Source organism: Lepus europaeus, chromosome 4, assembly GCF_033115175.1.
Source record: "Lepus europaeus isolate LE1 chromosome 4, mLepTim1.pri, whole genome shotgun sequence".
Lineage (NCBI taxonomy): Eukaryota > Metazoa > Chordata > Mammalia > Lagomorpha > Leporidae > Lepus > Lepus europaeus.
Window position 1 is genome coordinate 160830309 of NC_084830.1, and position 17606 is coordinate 160847914.

The window sequence follows — 17606 nt, forward strand, 5'->3', positions numbered from 1 at the left end:
TGTTCACTCGCTGGCACAGCAGGTGTCCACACCTCAGAGAGACCCTCTAAGCCACACCTGGGGTCACTGACCTCCTCCTATGGAGGCAGGAAGCAGGGTGTGGGGAGCACACGGGGACGCCCTGCCCTTGGTGTGGAGAGTCAGGGTCCCCCGTCACCAGGCCCATGCCTGGGGTGCATGTCTGTCCGTGACAGGTGCACCCCACGTGCTTCCCCGTGCCCGCCCCGTCCTCCTGCAGACCACGATGCTTTCTGAGCCTGGCTCTTTGGTGCCTGGAAACAGCATCGGGCCAGCCCCGTCTCCCCGCCTGTCTGCACAGGTCGGCCTTACCTGGCTCAGCTGCGACGTCCCTTCACTCCTACTTCCATAGCGTTTCCTGTGGAAGCTGTCACAGTCGCCGTTCAGTCTTGGGAAAGCAGGCTCTGGGTTCCTGGCCTCTCAAACCTGCCACAAACAAGCAGAGGCAAATGAGTGATTCACACGCAAACCCACCTGTGCTCTGTGCCCGCTGAACGGCGATGGCGGAGGCTGATCCTAAGAAAGCAGTGGCCCGGGGACATCTCATTGCCGGCCTCTTGGCAGCCTCTGGCTCGTTCCCTTCCATGCCAGCAGCTCAGAGAAGCCCGGGGAGACTTTGCCAGAGGGCGTGCAGTCAGCTCCCCCCCACCCCGCTTTGTTTCAGGCCGGGCTGCTGTGCAGGCTCCTCCTCCCTGGAGAAGTACGCCACGTCCAGTGAGTTCCCTGACGACACCCTGAACTTCATCAAGACCCACCCGCTCATGGACGAGGCAGTGCCCTCCATCATCCACAGACCGTGGTTCCTGAGAACAATGGTCAGGTGGGTGCGGGGCGCTCACAGAACCTGCCAGTGACTCACACTGTGAGTGCCGCTAACGCCCCCTGCAGGCCGGGCACGGGTTCACCTGGGAGACGCTGGCCGGCTCACAGAACCTGCCAGTGACTCACCCTGTGAGTGCCGCTAACGCCCCCTGCAGGCCGGGCACGGGTTCACCTGGGAGACGCTGGCCGGCTCACAGAACCTGCCAGTGACTCACACTGTGAGTGCCGCTAACGCCCCCTGCAGGCCGGGCACGGGTTCACCTGGGAGATGCTGGCCGGCTGGGCGGGTGCCGCCACACCCCCGCAGCCACAGTGCCAGTGAGAAGACAGGTGCACACATGCCACGTGAGCACGTTGTTCCGCTTGGCTCCGAGGCCACTCTGGGTGCGTTGCGGGCGGACAGGAGGGACGTGGCTCCCTGCTGGGTCAGGCATTCCGTGCCCTGCATTTATTGAGAGCTTATTTCACACAACTCAGGCATCCCAGGTACCATCCAGTCGTGGCAGGCAGCAGTGCTCATGAACCTGACCACTGCTGTTGTGCCGTGATCCCTGAAAGATCCTGGAGTATCGGGAAGGCACTCAGCCTCGCCGTGGCACCCACAGTGACCCACAGGAGGGCCCACAAGGGTGTGGTCCCTGCAAGCAGAGGAATTGGCAACTGGCCAAGGGCGTGCAGAGAGCCCACGGGACCAGCTCGGCCTTGAGTTTGTGAGCCGTGCTGCGGGTCCCCCCTCCCTGTCCTTTACCCCCAGAAAACTCTGCAGTCTGTCGCTCTGCTGAGCAAGCCCTGTGTCTCAGCAGCAAAACACGGGGACCAGAGCCAGTGCTTCTCTCGCTGATGTGAATCCAGTGTTAACAGGGCTCAGTTGTTATTTCTTACCCCCTCAGGGGTGGGGGACACCGGGCTTTCCTGGATGCCCGTGGGAGGGGTCCTTGAAGAATGGTTTAGGATGGTTCTGGACAGCCATTTATTCTGGAACTTTCCTCTGCTCGCACACATACTCCCTTCCTCCCCTCGGAGCTGCGCTGACGGCGAAACAGATGGAAGAAAGGACTTGAGCGCGTTACACAGATGCGTGCATTTTCCCTGAGGCCCTCACTTGAAAGCTGTATCAAGACCATCTGAAGTGGCCAGGTGCTCTCTAATGGTGGATTAAAACCTGGAATGCTGTCTCTCCAGATACCGCCTGACCAAAATCGCAGTGGACACGGCCGCGGGCCCCTACCAGAACCACACTGTGGTTTTCCTGGGATCTGAGAAGGGAGTCATCTTGAAGTTCTTGGCCAGGATAGGAACCGGTGGCTTCCTAAACGACAGCCTCTTCCTGGAGGAGATGAGCGTCTACAACCCTGAGAAGTGAGTGCGGGTTGCTTTGTGGAGCCATCGGGGCCCCTTTCATTCAGAGAACTCCGTGGTAGACTTGGCTTTTATGCATCTTTAGGTCCCATTTCGTGTTGCTTTGTAAAGAGTCACAGAGAGCGAGATGGCAAGAGAGAGAGATTTTCATCCACTGGTTCACGCCCCAGATGGCTGCAATGGCTGGGGCTGGGCCAGGCCAGAGCCAGGAGCTTCTTGCAGCTTCTCTCATGTGGGTGCAGGGCCCGAGCACTTGGGCCGTCTTCCACTGCTTGTCTTAGGCCATTAGCAGGGGGCTAGATCAGAAGTGGAGCAGCCAGGACATGAACCAGCACCGTTATGGGATGCTGGGATCACAGGTGGCGGCTTAACCTGCTACACCAACACTGGCCCCTGTAAAAGTCTTGAAACACATAACAAGCACTGTTTGCTCCTTGCCAACAGTTGCGTGCGTTCCTGTAGACACACATGGGCGCATGTGCACCTGTGCGTAAGGGTCTGTGTCCTGTTGGGCTGGGAGGTAAGTGTGAAGGCGGTGGCAGGATAAAGAGAACAGACTCGAGAGAGCCCATTCACAGCCTTCCTGCCTCGCCACTCCAGGTGCAGCTATGACGGCGTGGAGGACCGGAGGATCATGGGCATGCAGCTGGACCAGGCAAGCAGCTCTCTGTACGTTGCCTTCTCCACCTGCGTGATAAAGGTGCCCCTCGGCCGGTGCGAGCGACACGGCAAGTGCAAAAAGTAGGTACCGTTGGCTCGCGGACGGTGAGGATGTCCACGTGGCTGAGAGGGGTCCCCGGCAGCTCACAGGCCTCCTCTTCCTACAGAACCTGCATCGCCTCCAGAGACCCCTATTGCGGGTGGGTGAAGGAAGGAGGCTCCTGTGCACATCTGTCACCCAGCAGCAGGTACGGGGCCCACGCGGGGAGGGGAGCGTGGCCGTTCCGGTGCAGGGCTGGCTGAGCTCGCTCACACACACAGACACACACATACACACACGCCCCGCCTCCACGCAGCCCTCAGCAAGGCGACACCCCCCCCCCCCACATCACATGGGCAGATTTAATCACCCTCGGGCTGACTCAGCAACACGGAGAAAGGAAACACAGGGGGCTTCAAAGCATGTCCTGGAGAGAGGGATGAGAAGGAACCTGCCTTCATCCTCACGGTCTGAGAACCACCGTGGAGAGGAGCAGCCGGGTACCAATTAGGTTAGTGAGGGGGCAGCCCAGCCGCAGCAGAGCCGGCTCTCGTAATTGAGCGCATGGCGCTGAGAGAAGTCAGCAGCGTGTGTGTGCTCCGAGTAGGGCGTCACGTCCAGTTCGCCACGCACATGGGCTGAACAGCAGGGACCCCGCTCCTCGATAGGTGGCTGGTCTGGCCATGGCTATTCTCTAGCCGCTGCCTGGGCCAGCTGGTCGGCCACGCCTCATGCCTCTCTGGCACAGCTGGAGGACCTGCATGCCCACAGCAGAGCCAATGTGGGCTGTAACGTGTGACCTGGAAATCTGGCTGCTGTGTGTCATCAGGGCAGCTCTGCCCGTAGCCGGGTGGACGCCCTGCCCTGTGAGCACCTGCGTCTGTGCGTGGTGGGTAGAAGAGGAAGGACCATGAGATGTGGCGCGCTCAGCCCACAGCTGACCCAGCACCTTTTGGTGATTACCCTATGGCCAAAGGCACTGGTTGGTTGAATTCAAACGTGAATCACACGAGAAGTCACCCCCCCCCCCCAACACAGCATGTGCTGGATGATGTGGGCTTGCGTGGGCAGTGCACTTTGGGCTCCAAGGGACACTGGTATTTGTTGCCACCGGAAGTCTTTCTCCTCTGGGCACAATGACGTGAGTCTAACAAAGACCAAACAGAAACCAAACACGGTGGATCCTTCCATCAAGGTGTGACCCAAGAGTTGGCTGAAGCAGCTGCAGGTGGAAGTTTCTGTTGCCATGGGAACACACACACACTCCCCCAGAAGACAGCCTTGCTGTGGACCAGTGTCTGTGCCTCTTTGAAAACCCAGCATGAGCATCCTTACCATTAGTTCTGTGAAGCTGTAACCTATCGAGGGAGCAAGCACAGGGAGGGAGCGTGGGGGCTGAGGGTTACCTGGGTGGTGGCAGCAAAGCGCTGGCCCCTCACTAGCCCACATGTGCAGTGGCCATCTGCACCCTGGAACCCTGAGATACACAAGTCCCTTGCTAAGCAAAGAAATAACAAAGTTCAGGAGGGCGAGAGTAGAAAGGGAAGGAAAAGGTCAAGAGGAAAATACTGGAATCCGCAAGCGTCTGTGTTGTTTATGAGTGCATGTTCACAACTAAACCTTGCAAGTGTCCACAGATGCTCAGGGGACAGAGGAAAAGGATGCTCACAACCACAAGCTCCTAACCTCCTGAGTAACTCCTGGATTCACGGCCTGCACCAGGCTCTCTCTTCAGAGACTCCCATCAGACTCATTTCTATAAACGTCCAGGATGAAGTTCCAAACTCTTGTCTAGTTCTCGCTTGCACCTGCCACTCGATCTATCACACTGTGTCGCTTTAATGACACTGCAGCTCCTTCCCGGTCACGACTCACTTATGGTATCCGTTTCTGTCTGTCCCTCTCCCCCCTCGCAGACTGACTTTCGAGCAGGACATAGAGCGTGGCAACACCGACGGCCTGGGAGACTGTCACAGTAAGTGCCGCTTTCTGCCAGCTGTGTCTTGGGGCTCAGATGCTTTTGCCGAGTGGCCCAGACACAATAGCCCACGTGTGGCTCTGAGAGCAGCTGACACTGGGACATGCATTCACAATAGAAATCATCTTCTACATACAAAGGAAGCCAGCTGTGTGTGTGTGTGAGAGAGAGAGAGAGAGGGAGAGAGAGAGGGAGAGGGAAACAGAGCGAGCCAGTGCTGTCAGTGTTGCTGTGAGTGCTGGCACCTACCTCATTGTTGAAGGCTGTGGAGCGGATTCGCTCTACAGAATATTAATTAGAGCAAACAGTAAGTTATATCAGCATTTCCATTACAAAAATGACAGTATTGTTGTTTTAACACGTTCTCACACACTGTAATTTCCAGCCAAATAATAAAAAGATTGATCACTACAGTCCAGCTTTTTTAATTCAGTGAGACTGCTGTATTCTTCCTGAACTTATCAACAAGAAGAGTAATTATTTTTCTTTAAATTAGATTTATGTACATTACCACTTGTGATAGAAAAAAAACCTCAGCACTATCACACTGTTACAAAATGATTCAAAGTAACCTTTTCAGAGGAATTAACCTGCTGTGTGAATCTCAGGGTTCATTTGAAATGTTATTTACTGTTAACCTTTTAGTTAGAACTTGATATAAAAGATCATAGTCAAAAATCCGCCCAGTTGTCCTGTGTCCTGATTAACACCCACACCTCCTTGAAAATACTGTGTTTGTGCTAATTTAAAGAAAAATGCCACACTCCTGCAAGATATGTGTGGTTTGTGATTCTGAGTGTCTCACACACTGGACTTCAAGAAGCTTGCTTCAGAATGGGACCATACTCTTAGCTGATACTCATTCCCTGGATGTAACTCTAAGTCTTTGAGGCACGAGGACCAAAATTTCCTTCCAAGGGGTCATCGACCGTCTAACTTTCCAACTCATGCCTTTGTAAAGATCAGCTGTCATCACGTGAGGGGGCAGAGTACCTTCCAGTGCTTTGCCATATGAAGGTTTTGTTTGCAAATGTGTTTTGGCAAAAAAAAATGCTCGTTATGTCTTCACGTGCAAAATGTACGAGTTAGCCATCAGCACAGGAGACAGTGCCATCACAGATGTGCTGTGTGTGGGGTGCACTCGGCTGCTCTGTGAGAGAGCTGGAGGTCTCATCTCTGGCCTGGGTCACCTTGGTGCATTTGAGACAGGTTTCGGGGTGTGGGGGTGGGTGGAGAGATGAGAGGCCTTACAGAACCAGTCTTATCTAATTGTCCTGAGCTGGTGGTATGGCATCCATTAAAAGACAAGGCTGTAAATCTGGGTGGAATCAGGAAAAGTGACGAAGGTGAAGGTGGCCGTTCCTGCCCCCTCTATGGCTTCCACTATACCAGGAGGCTGCTCCTGCGTGTCTGGCCCAGGGGACACCCTCAGCAGGCCCTGCTGTGTGTAGGGTAGCCTGGAAGGTCCAGCCCCAGACCTGCCTGGGTGCTTTCTAGTGGGTCCACAACCCTGAACCCCACTGCTGCAGAGGCCCTGCCAAGGCTGGCTCAGGATGGGAGGCCAGGCCGCTGCTGCACATACCTGTTCACACACAGGTGTGCAGAGAGGGCAGGGGTCACTGGGGAAATGAGGGGTTCACAGAAGGCAGCGCTGGACACGGAGGGAAGATGGCACCCCACGTGTGTCCGTGGGAGGTGGGGAGGGCTGTGTGTTGTTGGTTTAATATCCAAACTAAAACGCTGCTGAGACCAGAGCATGGTGACCCCAAAAGTCCCTCCCTGCTCGGTTTTGAGGGTAAAAGGAGAGGAGAAAAGAGCTCTCTCTGACACCCATCCCTCCCTGCCGCCCTCTGTATCAACTCGGGCTGAAGTCCCCAGAATCTCTGATAATCCCAGTTTGCATTCCCTCTGCTCACTTCTGCTGCTCTGCCCCTTGGCAGTGGATCGGAGGACACTCACTGGGTGGAAGAGACGGGCAGGCGTGAAATGAGACCGAGCGGGGCGGGTGTGGGCTCACAGGCACCCACAGGATCGCGCGCTGAGTCACCTTCTCCGCTCTTGTCTTTCAGATTCCTTCGTGGCCCTGAACGGTAAGGAGGACGCTGATCTCCTGATTTTCCATGGGGGAAAGCCTGTCTCACTAATCCTCTTGAGTATTTGCAAACCTTTAGTTTCTTTCAGTTAATTTTTGATGCGCATCCTTTTTTTTATAGACATTTCAACTCCTCCACCAGATCATGAAATGTCTTACAACACAGTGCATGGTCAGTTTATGGGGTATTTTCTCTCAGTTCTTAAAGTCACTCACCCTGTGGTAGTTTGTAGTTCTAATACCTAAACTTCATGGGCCAGGTTCTTTGTTACACGAGGCCCCAATTCACTAAAATTATTTATAGATTTCACAATGCCTCAGAAATCGCTCTGCTCGCCTGAGACAGCTGATGTGGGCGACTCAGCTCTAAATTTTTAATGCACGCAACATGAAATATGCCAACCGCGGAGAATATATGTGATGAGTTCTCGAAGGAAAAGAAATGGATTTTAGCCATGGGCGCCTCCAAGATAAAAGAATGGTGCTTAGGCCCAAGGCACAAGCACTCCTGGCCCACAGCACAGCACCCTCCGCGGGGCGGAGACGTGTTCGGATGAAGCAGAATTGCCCTGTCTCATCTAAAATGGGCCACTGAAATTTAAGCTCACAAAGCCCATGGATCCGCAGCTTCTCAGTGCGATTTCTTCAGGACGTATAGAAGAAAGAGTGACATGGTGGAAGTGATGTGCAAACAGGATCCAGCCCCATTGTTCTTGGTTTGAAACACACAAGTGCTGTGCTGAACAGGGCTCCAGACGCCATACACAGCATATTCTGAACCCTTTGTGCCAACAGCTGAAATGTGGGGCACCCATTCCACTGCCATCTCGGAGTCCTGCCAGATATGTACTAGGGCCGGCTCTCCGTGTGTTTCTTTAAAGAGAGTGCACAGACATCTGTCTGATGGCAAACCCCAGCTTCTACATGGTAACAGGAACAACTCGTCTCGTTGCTACACAGCCACTGTCCTCTCTGTTTGTCTGAGATACACAAGCGGCAACAGTTCTGGGACAGCCTTTAAATATGAGGGCCTGCAGAAAGTCTAGGGAAATGTGGAACCTAAAGGCGAGTTTATCTTGATGCCAAAAATTCTGCAACCCATGCATAGGTTTTTCAAAACACGCATTTTCCACAAATGTTTTTGAAGACCCCTCATCTAGAAGGATATAATATAGGAGGGCTATAAAATGAAGAAAAGGAGGGAGAAGAAAACTTTTCCTTTTTCAGATTCAAGGTCATAAGAAACAGTTCGACAAGGCTCCGAATGTGTTTAATAGCTCTGTGTCTATGCTGGCGCCCTGCAAGAATTAGCATAAACGAAATTAACAGCCCTTTCAAAAGTCTTCACGATTGTCTTACACACTGGAGCTGCACAGCTAGGGAGGCGGTGCCCAGCTTCCCCTGACTGGGCCCTCAGGTGGGGAAGGGCAGCCCACAGCACTGGTGCCCATCAGCGCTGCTCTTCCGTGATTCAGACCAGAATACTGAACAACAAGGACGGGAAAAAGACTGCTCAGGAGGCACACAGCAGAGAACTTGGCCTGCCCTTTGGCTAGTGACGGCACGTAGATCTGCTTTTTCCAGTGTCACACTTTGCCATCATCTCCCATAACTGCATCACCTTGGTCAGAGACTGAGAAACCCAGGTGCTGAATCTCACTGAACCAGCAGCCTCCCCAGCAGCTGTCCACTGTCCTAAGACCAACGCTCGCTCTCCAGCTCATTTCTCAACACACAGAATACTTAAACCACAGGGTCCGCTTTATGAAGCGAGATCGGTCTCTGAGCTGTGAGTCCCAGTCCTTTACAAAAGGAAAAGTCCTTATTAATTCTCCCCTACGGACGCCTGCAAGGTCAGTGCCCATTTGTCCTCGGCGCTCAGGCAGTGGTTTCTGTGAGGAGCTAAAAGACTTGCCTTCCAGAGCCTGGTGCTGTCCACTGCAGGCTCAATCTATTCCGTATTGAGCGGTCAAATGATTAATTAACCATCAAGATGAGGGCTGGCCCAGACACTACTTAGAAAAATGTAGGAGGCTTTTTTTCAAAAACTGTTGCAAGAGGTGCTTATTTCAGAGTTAACAGACCCAGAATAGATAAAAAGTAGTCATTCAGCAAAACCTCCCTGGGGGCCTCTTCCGCGCAGGCGCTGGCCTAGGCACCGAATGTGTGAGAACAGAGGCAGGACCAGCGTGCAGACAAGGAAGCCAATCCCAAAGTCCACGGCACCCACACTCTCCCTTTCTGCGTCCTGTGCATGTCCCACACGCAGGCCCACGGGGCGACCCTCACAACCAGAACCGCCCACTCCAGAGCGTGCAGGCGTGCTGCCTGGCACAGGCGCTGGTGCAGCCCCGTTACATGTGCAAGATCTCCGTTTAGTGAATTGGGCCCTGATGAGTCCCCTGCTCTCTTCCTCTCTCGTATTCATGAGTGTCTTTGTGTGTGTCTAATTGGCTACAGTCATTGCTAATAGGATAGAGTAGTTTGGCAGCTCTCTAACCTCTGGAATCACACTAACTTGTAGATATAGAGAAACGGTATGATGCACTGATGTTACCTTTTTCAATATAGTGATTTATATTTCATAAGAATATTACAACGTAAGTTCCACTGGTCGGAATGGAGCATCAAGATAAAAATGTGGTTCCCAATCTACTGCCGTACAGTACATTCACAACTGAGGGCCTACTCTTGCAGCATTATTTTGGTGACAAATATATGAAAATAACGGCCCCTCTAAAATCAGATTCTAAGAGGGAATATAAGTGGTCTCTTTGTAGCGTTTTTCCCTCTGACTGCAGGCTGAGGCCCGCTACTCCGTTCTGTTCTCCATGGTTGCACAGTGTCAGAGACCCACGCGCTGCTTTCTCTTTGTAGCTCACCATGGGCTCCACTGGCACACGCACTCTGTCCTCAAGCACAGGTTTAAAAGTTCCCAAGCCTTGTGCAGCTCCATTTTTTCCCCCTTTCGAATAATTCGGATGCATGGTTTCTCTAGATTTACAAACAACCAAGGGGGGTGTGGTGGGTCTGTGACTAACTGTAGCGATAGGGAGAGAGCGGCTGCTTCTCACGCTTGCTCAGACATTTCCTACCTAACGTTAGACCATCTGGCCCACGTTAGATTTCCTCTCGTAGCCATAGCTTTCCATTACCAATGAGTTTTCCATGCATTCACAGCATATGGGCCAGGAAATCTTTCTACAGAGAATGTGTGCCTGGGGCGCGCGTTCCCCCTAGATTACCGTATTAAGAAATGCTCTCCCCAAACCGTACTTGCGGCATTACCATAAAATCGGCCCCTGGAACACAGTTAAATGGAAAGTGCTCAAATTGCTTATCAATTCAGGTCAAAGAAATTCGTGCTACTTAGAAGGGAGGAGTTTTTTGGTCTCCCTCTCTCTTCCCGGCTCCATACAAAGCTATTTCTCGTCATCTGCTTTTGCTTGGGGCTGAGTTTCCTCTTAGCAGACCGTCTATTTTACTAAAACAATCTTGAATTCAAAAGTGGGAAGCACAGGTTAAGTGTCAACATAAGCAGAAAGGAAGTAGAGGAAATTCTGCATTTCCATTTCTCCGGCTGATTTTCCTGACCCTGTGAGCTTATCAGCTTGATGAGATCCGAAACCCGGAAATGTAAAAGCAAGCAGCATTCCTGGAATTTTAAGTGAGCATGTTCGTAGTGGTGGGATGTGAAGCTGCCGTGTGGAGCCAAATGAGCTTCCTGCAGAAGAAGACCTCTTGATTGGTCCCAGAGCTCTGTGCTGGCGCTAAGGACGCTGGTTCCACAGACGCCATCGCAGCCCAGATGAACCACTTGGCTTGCTTTTCTCTGCTAAGCAAAATCTTAAAAAGATAAAAAGCAACATTTTTTCTTTTTTGCACATGCCGTCTGTAATTTGCGGTATTCAAGCCTCCTGGGAGTCCAACTCCAGGAATTATTGTTTAACAAGAAGCTGCAGCATGTCGGTCCTCATCACCCATCTCTGGGGCAGTGTTCCCTGTGTCACGGACGAGGGGGCTGCAGCCTGAGGCTGGAGCTGGTGCAGTTAGTGGCTGAGTGTCCTGCTCTCTGCCAAGGGCAAGGATGACACATGCAAATGTCCTGGTGTCTTTTTCACAAACTGTCCAAGAGGTTGCGATAGGAGAGGATGTTTTACTTCTACCAGAGCAGGTGACAGGGTTTCTTTAAGTCATCATGACAGCACCCGGTACATGGCCAGTGGCAGGGAGGGCTCACAGGAGAGGCCCCAGCTCCTGCAGTGGCCGATCCTGTGCTGTTAGCCTGCGGCAGACAACTCTATCTCAGAGCTCCATCCTCTTCCAACTTGAGTCGTGTCGGTTAGTGAGGCCTCAGAACCAACCCAGCATAAATCAGTCACAAAACTGTGAAACTCCGTTTATTGCAGTCACACACAGAAGGGCGGGCCGTGGGAATGCAGCAGCGGAGGCCCCCCCCCCCCCCGGCCGGGGAAGGGACATGGCAGTAGTGCCTCTTCCAGGCAAGAGAAAGCTTGCACACTTGTGTTGGAACCCATCCCCTGACCCCGTGGGGAACCCGTGGGAGGGCTCTCCACAGCCGAGCTGTCAGTCAGGGAGCGGCCCCTCCAGTGCCACCACCCTGCCCACCACTGACAAGCCGTGGCTAGGAGTGCACACAGACCACCTCAGTGCTACCAAGGGATGTCCAAAGAGGGACACCACCGTGTCGGGCCCTCTGCCCTCCCAGCACTGAAAGGGACGGGTCACTGTCCCCACAGGCTCACCCCACCCCCTAAGCCTGACTGTCCCCGGGGCCAGTGTGAGCGTCGCCTGCCGGCCCAGAGCAGAGGGCACAGAGAGGGAACAGAGCGCCTGGTGTGTGCGAGGACACAGCCCCTAACTGTGTTTGTGCTGGAACAGGGCGCTCCGGCTCCCCCCTGCCCAGCAGCACCACATCCGACGCGGCGGCTCGGGAGGGCCACGAGTCCAGGGCAGGGCTGCCCGACTGGACCGAGCTGCATCACCCACCCGGCAGCACGGACCCTTTGGGGCCAGTGTCTTCCCATAACCACCAAGACAAGAAGGGTAAGGCCTTGGAATCCCTCTTCCTCTGCGGGGAGAGGGAGGGGGAAGCTGGGAGGACAATGTGACTGCTTCCAGCCGAAGCCCGGCACCGTTCAGGGCTGCACGGTGACCCAAACTGCTCAAAACAGGCTGCATCCCCAGCCTGTCCGTGAGGCCTCCGCCTAACTTACTCCCTGCCCACGGAGGAACCACACAAAACAAAAAGCGCATCTGCTGAGCTTTCCCACCCAAAGGAGGCGGGGCTCCCCAGCCTCTCCACCCAGGGGAGGCGTGGCCCCTGGGAGTCCCGCCCGCTGGTCCATTCTGTGCTTTGGGCCCCTCTGCGCCCCACATCCTGGCTCTGAGGTGGGGAGCTGCCCTCCCTCGCGTGGTGCTGAATTTGAACAGCGCGGCACCCTCAGGCCTACTGGAACCACCCCGAGGGGACCGCAGCTCAAACAAAAATACTCACTTCATCGAGCAGAGCTGCCATGCGTGGGAAACGGACAGAGAGCCACGCTGGGGGGAAGGGGCTCCGCTGGGACCTGCCCGAAATTCTCCCTGCCTGCTGTTCGGCACCACAGACAGGAAATGTCCTCTCTCTTCCTTGCCACGCGCTGCCTCCGCTAACACATCCCACTCCGGCCGCAGCTGCCACGGAGGAGGCCTCTCCCTGTCCAAACGCAGGCCTGGGAATCAGGCTGACCAGGCCAGTTAGGATGCTTCGCCCCACTCGGGATCGTTCGCTCCTAGATGTTCTCAAGAGTGCGTCCAAGCAGGAGTTTGGGTTCGGGACGGCAAGACGGTCCCGCTCTCCCAGAGCGTCCTGTGGCCACGTTCCCGTCCGCACTCCCGCACACTGTTTCTGGGCCAGCCTCGCCTGCTAAATTTGCCTCCCTTTTCGGCTCCTCGGCTCCCGAGACTGCCGAACGTCCTGCTGCCCTGCTCGCCGGGCCCAAGTGTGAGGCCGGAGCCGGCTCCAGCTCGTCTGGAGCTCATTTTTCTCTTTCCCCACATGGGAACACACCCTGCTGCAAATCTGGGTTCGGTTCGGTTTGGCTGACGCGGCTTTGGTCTCCTCGGCCTCGTGGGGAGGAATCCCTGCTCCTAACTGTCCCGAGGGAGAGCACCAGGTAGAGGAGAAGCCCCGGGCCCAGCAGATGTCCTGTTCGTTCTGTGTGGCTCCAGGCCTCAGCCACGGCCATCTTGACTGGCCGTGGCGACCCCAGCCCAGCCCCGCGCTGTGGCTCCCAGGGGCTCTGTCCTCCCGGAGCCGGGCGGCCTGCAGCGTCTCCACTGTCGCTCCCGTGGGGACGAAGCTTCTGGAACAGTCCAGACGACGCAGTGCCGTGGCGGGCCGGAAGCAGTCACGTGTCAGGCAATGGTGGCAGAGGTGGCTGCACGGGCGCTCCCCATGACCACTGTCGTGCCCGCCTCCTTGCCTTGCCCGGTCCAGCTGCGCTGCTGCCCACGCGCGACGCAGCGGCTGACGGGGCAACGCCAACGAGCACTGTGCGGAAACCTTCGCGAAGGATGAGCTGCCTGTTGTTTCGACCATGACTTCTTATGATTTTGATTTCCATCTGCTGACTTGTTTTTCTGTTGAACTTCATGGTTTTTCCCACGCGTTCTGTTTCGTTCGCCTGCCCTGCCCCCCACCACCCCGGCACTGTGTGACGTGACTCGGAAAGCCCCGCCCCTTTCCTGACTCGTGACGTCGCCCCCCTGACTTGAACCAATCCCTGCCGCCCTCGCTTCCCGCCACTCCCTGACCCTGGCGCCGTGATGATGTCACATCCGCCCGCGCCGCAGGTCCCGGATGTGCGGGTTGCCCGAGGGCCTGCGGCGGGTGGCGCCCTTGTCCCGTGGGCCTGTGACATTCGTGTGCTCCAAATATACTCTGGAGTGGAAGTTCCCACGACGCCGAGCCGGCCCCCCCAGAGTATGTTTGCCCGCCGCCTGCTGTCTGTCCCTGGCTGTGTCTGTGGTCTCCGCCCTGTGCGTCCCTCCCGTGTGTCACCGTCACCGCGCCATGCCTCACCTGCAGCCCCACCGCGTCTGCTACCATTGTCCTCGGCGTCCCCTCGGCCCCGCGGGACCTTCCAAGGCTCTTTCCTTCGGCGCGGGCGAGGGGCGCGTGGGTAGCGCCGCCATCTTAGCACAGGCAGGGCCCGCCCCTCGTGACCGTGGGCCTCGTCCCGGCCTCGCGTCCTCGAAGCCTCGCCCGGGATCCTTGCAGCCCTAGCAGGTGTGCACCGGCCCATGCGCACCCGCCAGAGCGGACACGCGCACCAGCACGCGGTAACCGGGCTGCGCCCCGACCTCTAAGGCCTGGCTCACGAAGAAAGAACACCTGGTGTCTTGTAGACCTGGCGGGTTCCCGGGGCCCTGGCCCCACTCCGCAGCCCGAGACCTGAGCGCTTCCTGTGCGGGGCCGCCCCGCGCCCGGAGCCCACGCCCACGTGTGCTTGTGTCTCCCCAGGCAGAGCCGGGCGCGGCCAGGGACAGGGGCCGTCAGGTGTGGCTGCTGCCCACCCCCAGAGGTCCACGCGCCCAGAGCAAACGGCGTTCTCGAGAGTTCTAGAAACAGTAGGAAATGCGAGAATTGTAGCGCGCCTCTATGGCTCAGGGCGTCGGGGAAAGTGAGCTGTTCCCACGTTTCCCAAAGATCTGCTCATTACAGACACCAAAAGACGCAGTTTGGATCCACGTTAGAGATGAACCGAATTCAGCACGGTGCTGGCAGTGTGCAGGGCAGGCTTCCGGGGGCGTCAGGGACAGGAGCTGTTATCCACACGTTGTCACAGTCAGGGGTGCAGTTGTAGGAGTCACAGTTGATCAGCGGCCCTCCCGATGGCCGTTTATTTATTCCTTCAACGCCTTGTAGCCCGCGACAGCCCCACCTCCTGGGGGACGGAGTGACCCCAGACACGGGGTGGAGGACAGTCCAGGGACGCCACAGCCCGCGAGACCCGCGGGAGTATTGAGGCTGTGGCGGGGACTTCTGCATGTCCGCTCTCTGGGTTTTCCCGATCACATCTAGGGCTAAGTCCCGTGTGGTGCTGTCACTCGGTGCTCCCTAAACTTGCAGCGTGCTAGTCGGTCCTGGGAGAGAGACTGGGCATTAGGCCGGGGCTCCGCCTTGCAGCCAGTCTGCCTGGATGTAACCCAGACTTGCTTTGGTTAATTGTATTTCAGTAACTACCTTGTATCTGTGACAGATGATCATGTTCCCATTTACAATAAGGATAAGCCGTTCCCACTGGAAGTACATTTCAGAGGACCAAGTACACATCAGTTAGGAATATAAAATCCTCAGTGTGAAAATGCTAAGTCAATGCCTTGGAATATGGGCAGTGATCCTGCTCACTGCACCTGCAGTAGCAGTGCCATGGTGAGTGACCACAGCCTGGGTAACTGGTCCGCAGCCATGACAGGAGCCCCAAGCTCGCCCAGGAACTTTGCTCTCGACATGTGCAAGAGTGGGGCGCAGTAACTGCCCAGCCCTGGCTCTGGCCATGAGCCCACACGTGGGATAGTGAGTTGAGGTCACTCGGCCCGGCGCTTCCTGTCCCGTGCCAGCTGCCCAGCTTTGTGACGAGGCTGGGAAGTCTGGGCGGGCAGGGACTGGAAGCAGAATGGATTTAGTCTAGAAAGAATCAGCCCCGCTAGTCTTCTGGGACCCATCGGGACCTGCCACCACGGAGCGTGCCCCTGGCCTGGCCCTCCTGCACGGCCTCGTCCCCTGCCAGCCAGCCAGGTCCTGCCCCCGGGAGCTAGCCTTCCTTGAGCGGCAGGTGGAGCAGTCACAGAGCGCCCCTGAGGTGGCCCGGCCTGATGACTGGCGTGCTCACGCCGTCCATGCTCAGCGTCTCACAGACTGCGTTCGCCCAGCGAGACAGGTCATTTCTGGGCTCCTGTCGCGTCACACGTAGCGATTCTATGCAGAGAGAAAGCTGTGCCTGAGGACAGTAACGGAGGAGGAAGAACGGGCCTCTGGCTCCTGAACTCGGGCGGTTTCCTCTGCTGTCTCTCTGCCCTGTGCGTGTGACAGCAATGTTTCCCGAGGCCCACCAGGCAAGGAGCGCCCCCAGCTCTGCAGCACAGGCTGCGGCCACCACGGTGGAGGCTGTGCCAGAGGCCGACACAGCGCCTGTCCAGGAGGCAGCACGTGGCCACATGTGGAGCCACAGAGACCTGGCACACTCCGGGTAACCCGTGCAGCCACCACTGTAGGCCCTGTGAGCTGGGTGGAGCTCCACACAGCGGACTTTGGACAAAGGCACGGGCCGCCCAGGCTGACAGCGGCAGGGACCGCGCACTAGAGGCGGGCGTCCAGCCCTGGTCCGTCCGTTCCTGCTGCCTGTGTCACCTGTCGGGGAGGGAGGGCTGCTTGGTGCAGATTCACAGAATTTTTGCAGGCATCCTGGCACCATCAGGCACTTTTTCTTTTTTTAAATCACCTGAGCTTTATTTTTTAAAAGACAAAACTCATACTAATTAGTAGCTCTTCGTACAACATGTAGTGTCAGCCGTTGTTAAGTGTGGAGATGGAAGCGAGACGGTCCTCAGGGAGGCTTACGAGGAGGGGCTTCTGTCTGATGGGGCGCGGACAGCAGAAGGGGCTGGGGCTCCAAAGCCAGGCAGAGCCGGACGTGGCTGGACACAAGGAGCACCGCGTGGGTAGGGAACTGACTGTTACTGTTGCAAGAGCGGTTCTGAGTTCAAGTTGTCTGATGGTCAGAGAAGTGAGGTTCTCCAAAGTTCGTAAGAAATCTGCAGCTGGTGCCAAATACGTGACAGTTCTTAAAATGTAATCCTTTGCTATCTTTTTTTTTAAGAATTATTTTATTTGAAAGGCAGACTGATCAGAGACAGAACTTCCATCTTTACTCCTCAAATGGCAGGGGCTGGATTGGGCCAGGCCAAAGCCAGGACCTCGCTCTAGTCTCCCGCGTGGTTGCAGGGGCCCAAGTACTAGGACCGGGCAGATGGAAAGCAGAGCAGTCGGGGCTAGAACCAGTCCTGTGATACGGGATGCCAGCGTTGAGTGTCAGCTTAAGCCGTTATGCCGCAACGCCAACCCTCTCCTTAGTATTTTTTATTTGCCAATGGAGCTATACCTGCCCCCGAAGTGTTTTTAGAATATTTTAATTCCTAAAGTTGAGGGTGTGATGCATGTCTGAGGGTCCCTGGAAGCACAGTGTGGGAGAAGGGCTGCTAAGTCAGACCTGGGGTACTCAGTTAAACCTGAACTCAGATAAAGCTGAGTGAGTTTAAAACACAGGAGAAAACTGAATCTCGGATACTGCACAAGACACTTCCAGCTGAGATGTTGTTTATCTGAGGCTCCGGTTTAGCCGGGAGTTCTGTGTATTGTGTTGCTACCTGGAAATCCTACTGAAGCCATTGCTAAAAACTTCCTCCATGAATGCGGAAGATTCAGTCTCTTGATGGCCTTTGCAATCTAGCTCAAGGAAGTCTGGAGTGACCTGTGTCAGAGGAGAAGTAAAAATTTGACCCCTGAGAAATACTCTTGTATTTCCCTTCCAAGAATCATTACTGAAAGTCATCTATGTGTTTGGAATAAG

The 17606-nt window shown here is 55.6% G+C and overlaps 1 protein-coding gene across 2 annotated transcripts in view; it reads left to right on the top strand.

Annotated features, from left to right (window-relative positions):
* SEMA6A (semaphorin 6A) overlaps positions 1–17606 on the top strand; it is a 103878-nt gene that overhangs the window by 73239 nt on the left and 13033 nt on the right. The window contains exons 12-18 of one of the 2 annotated variants that reach the window (XM_062189818.1): positions 683–838; positions 2023–2199; positions 2800–2940; positions 3027–3107; positions 4816–4874; positions 6947–6967; positions 11872–12036. In XM_062189818.1, the coding sequence (XP_062045802.1) occupies positions 683–838; positions 2023–2199; positions 2800–2940; positions 3027–3107; positions 4816–4874; positions 6947–6967; positions 11872–12036 (800 nt within the window). The remainder of the gene's footprint in view (positions 1–682; positions 839–2022; positions 2200–2799; positions 2941–3026; positions 3108–4815; positions 4875–6946; positions 6968–11871; positions 12037–17606) is intronic. The other variant, XM_062189819.1, reaches the window with a different exon arrangement.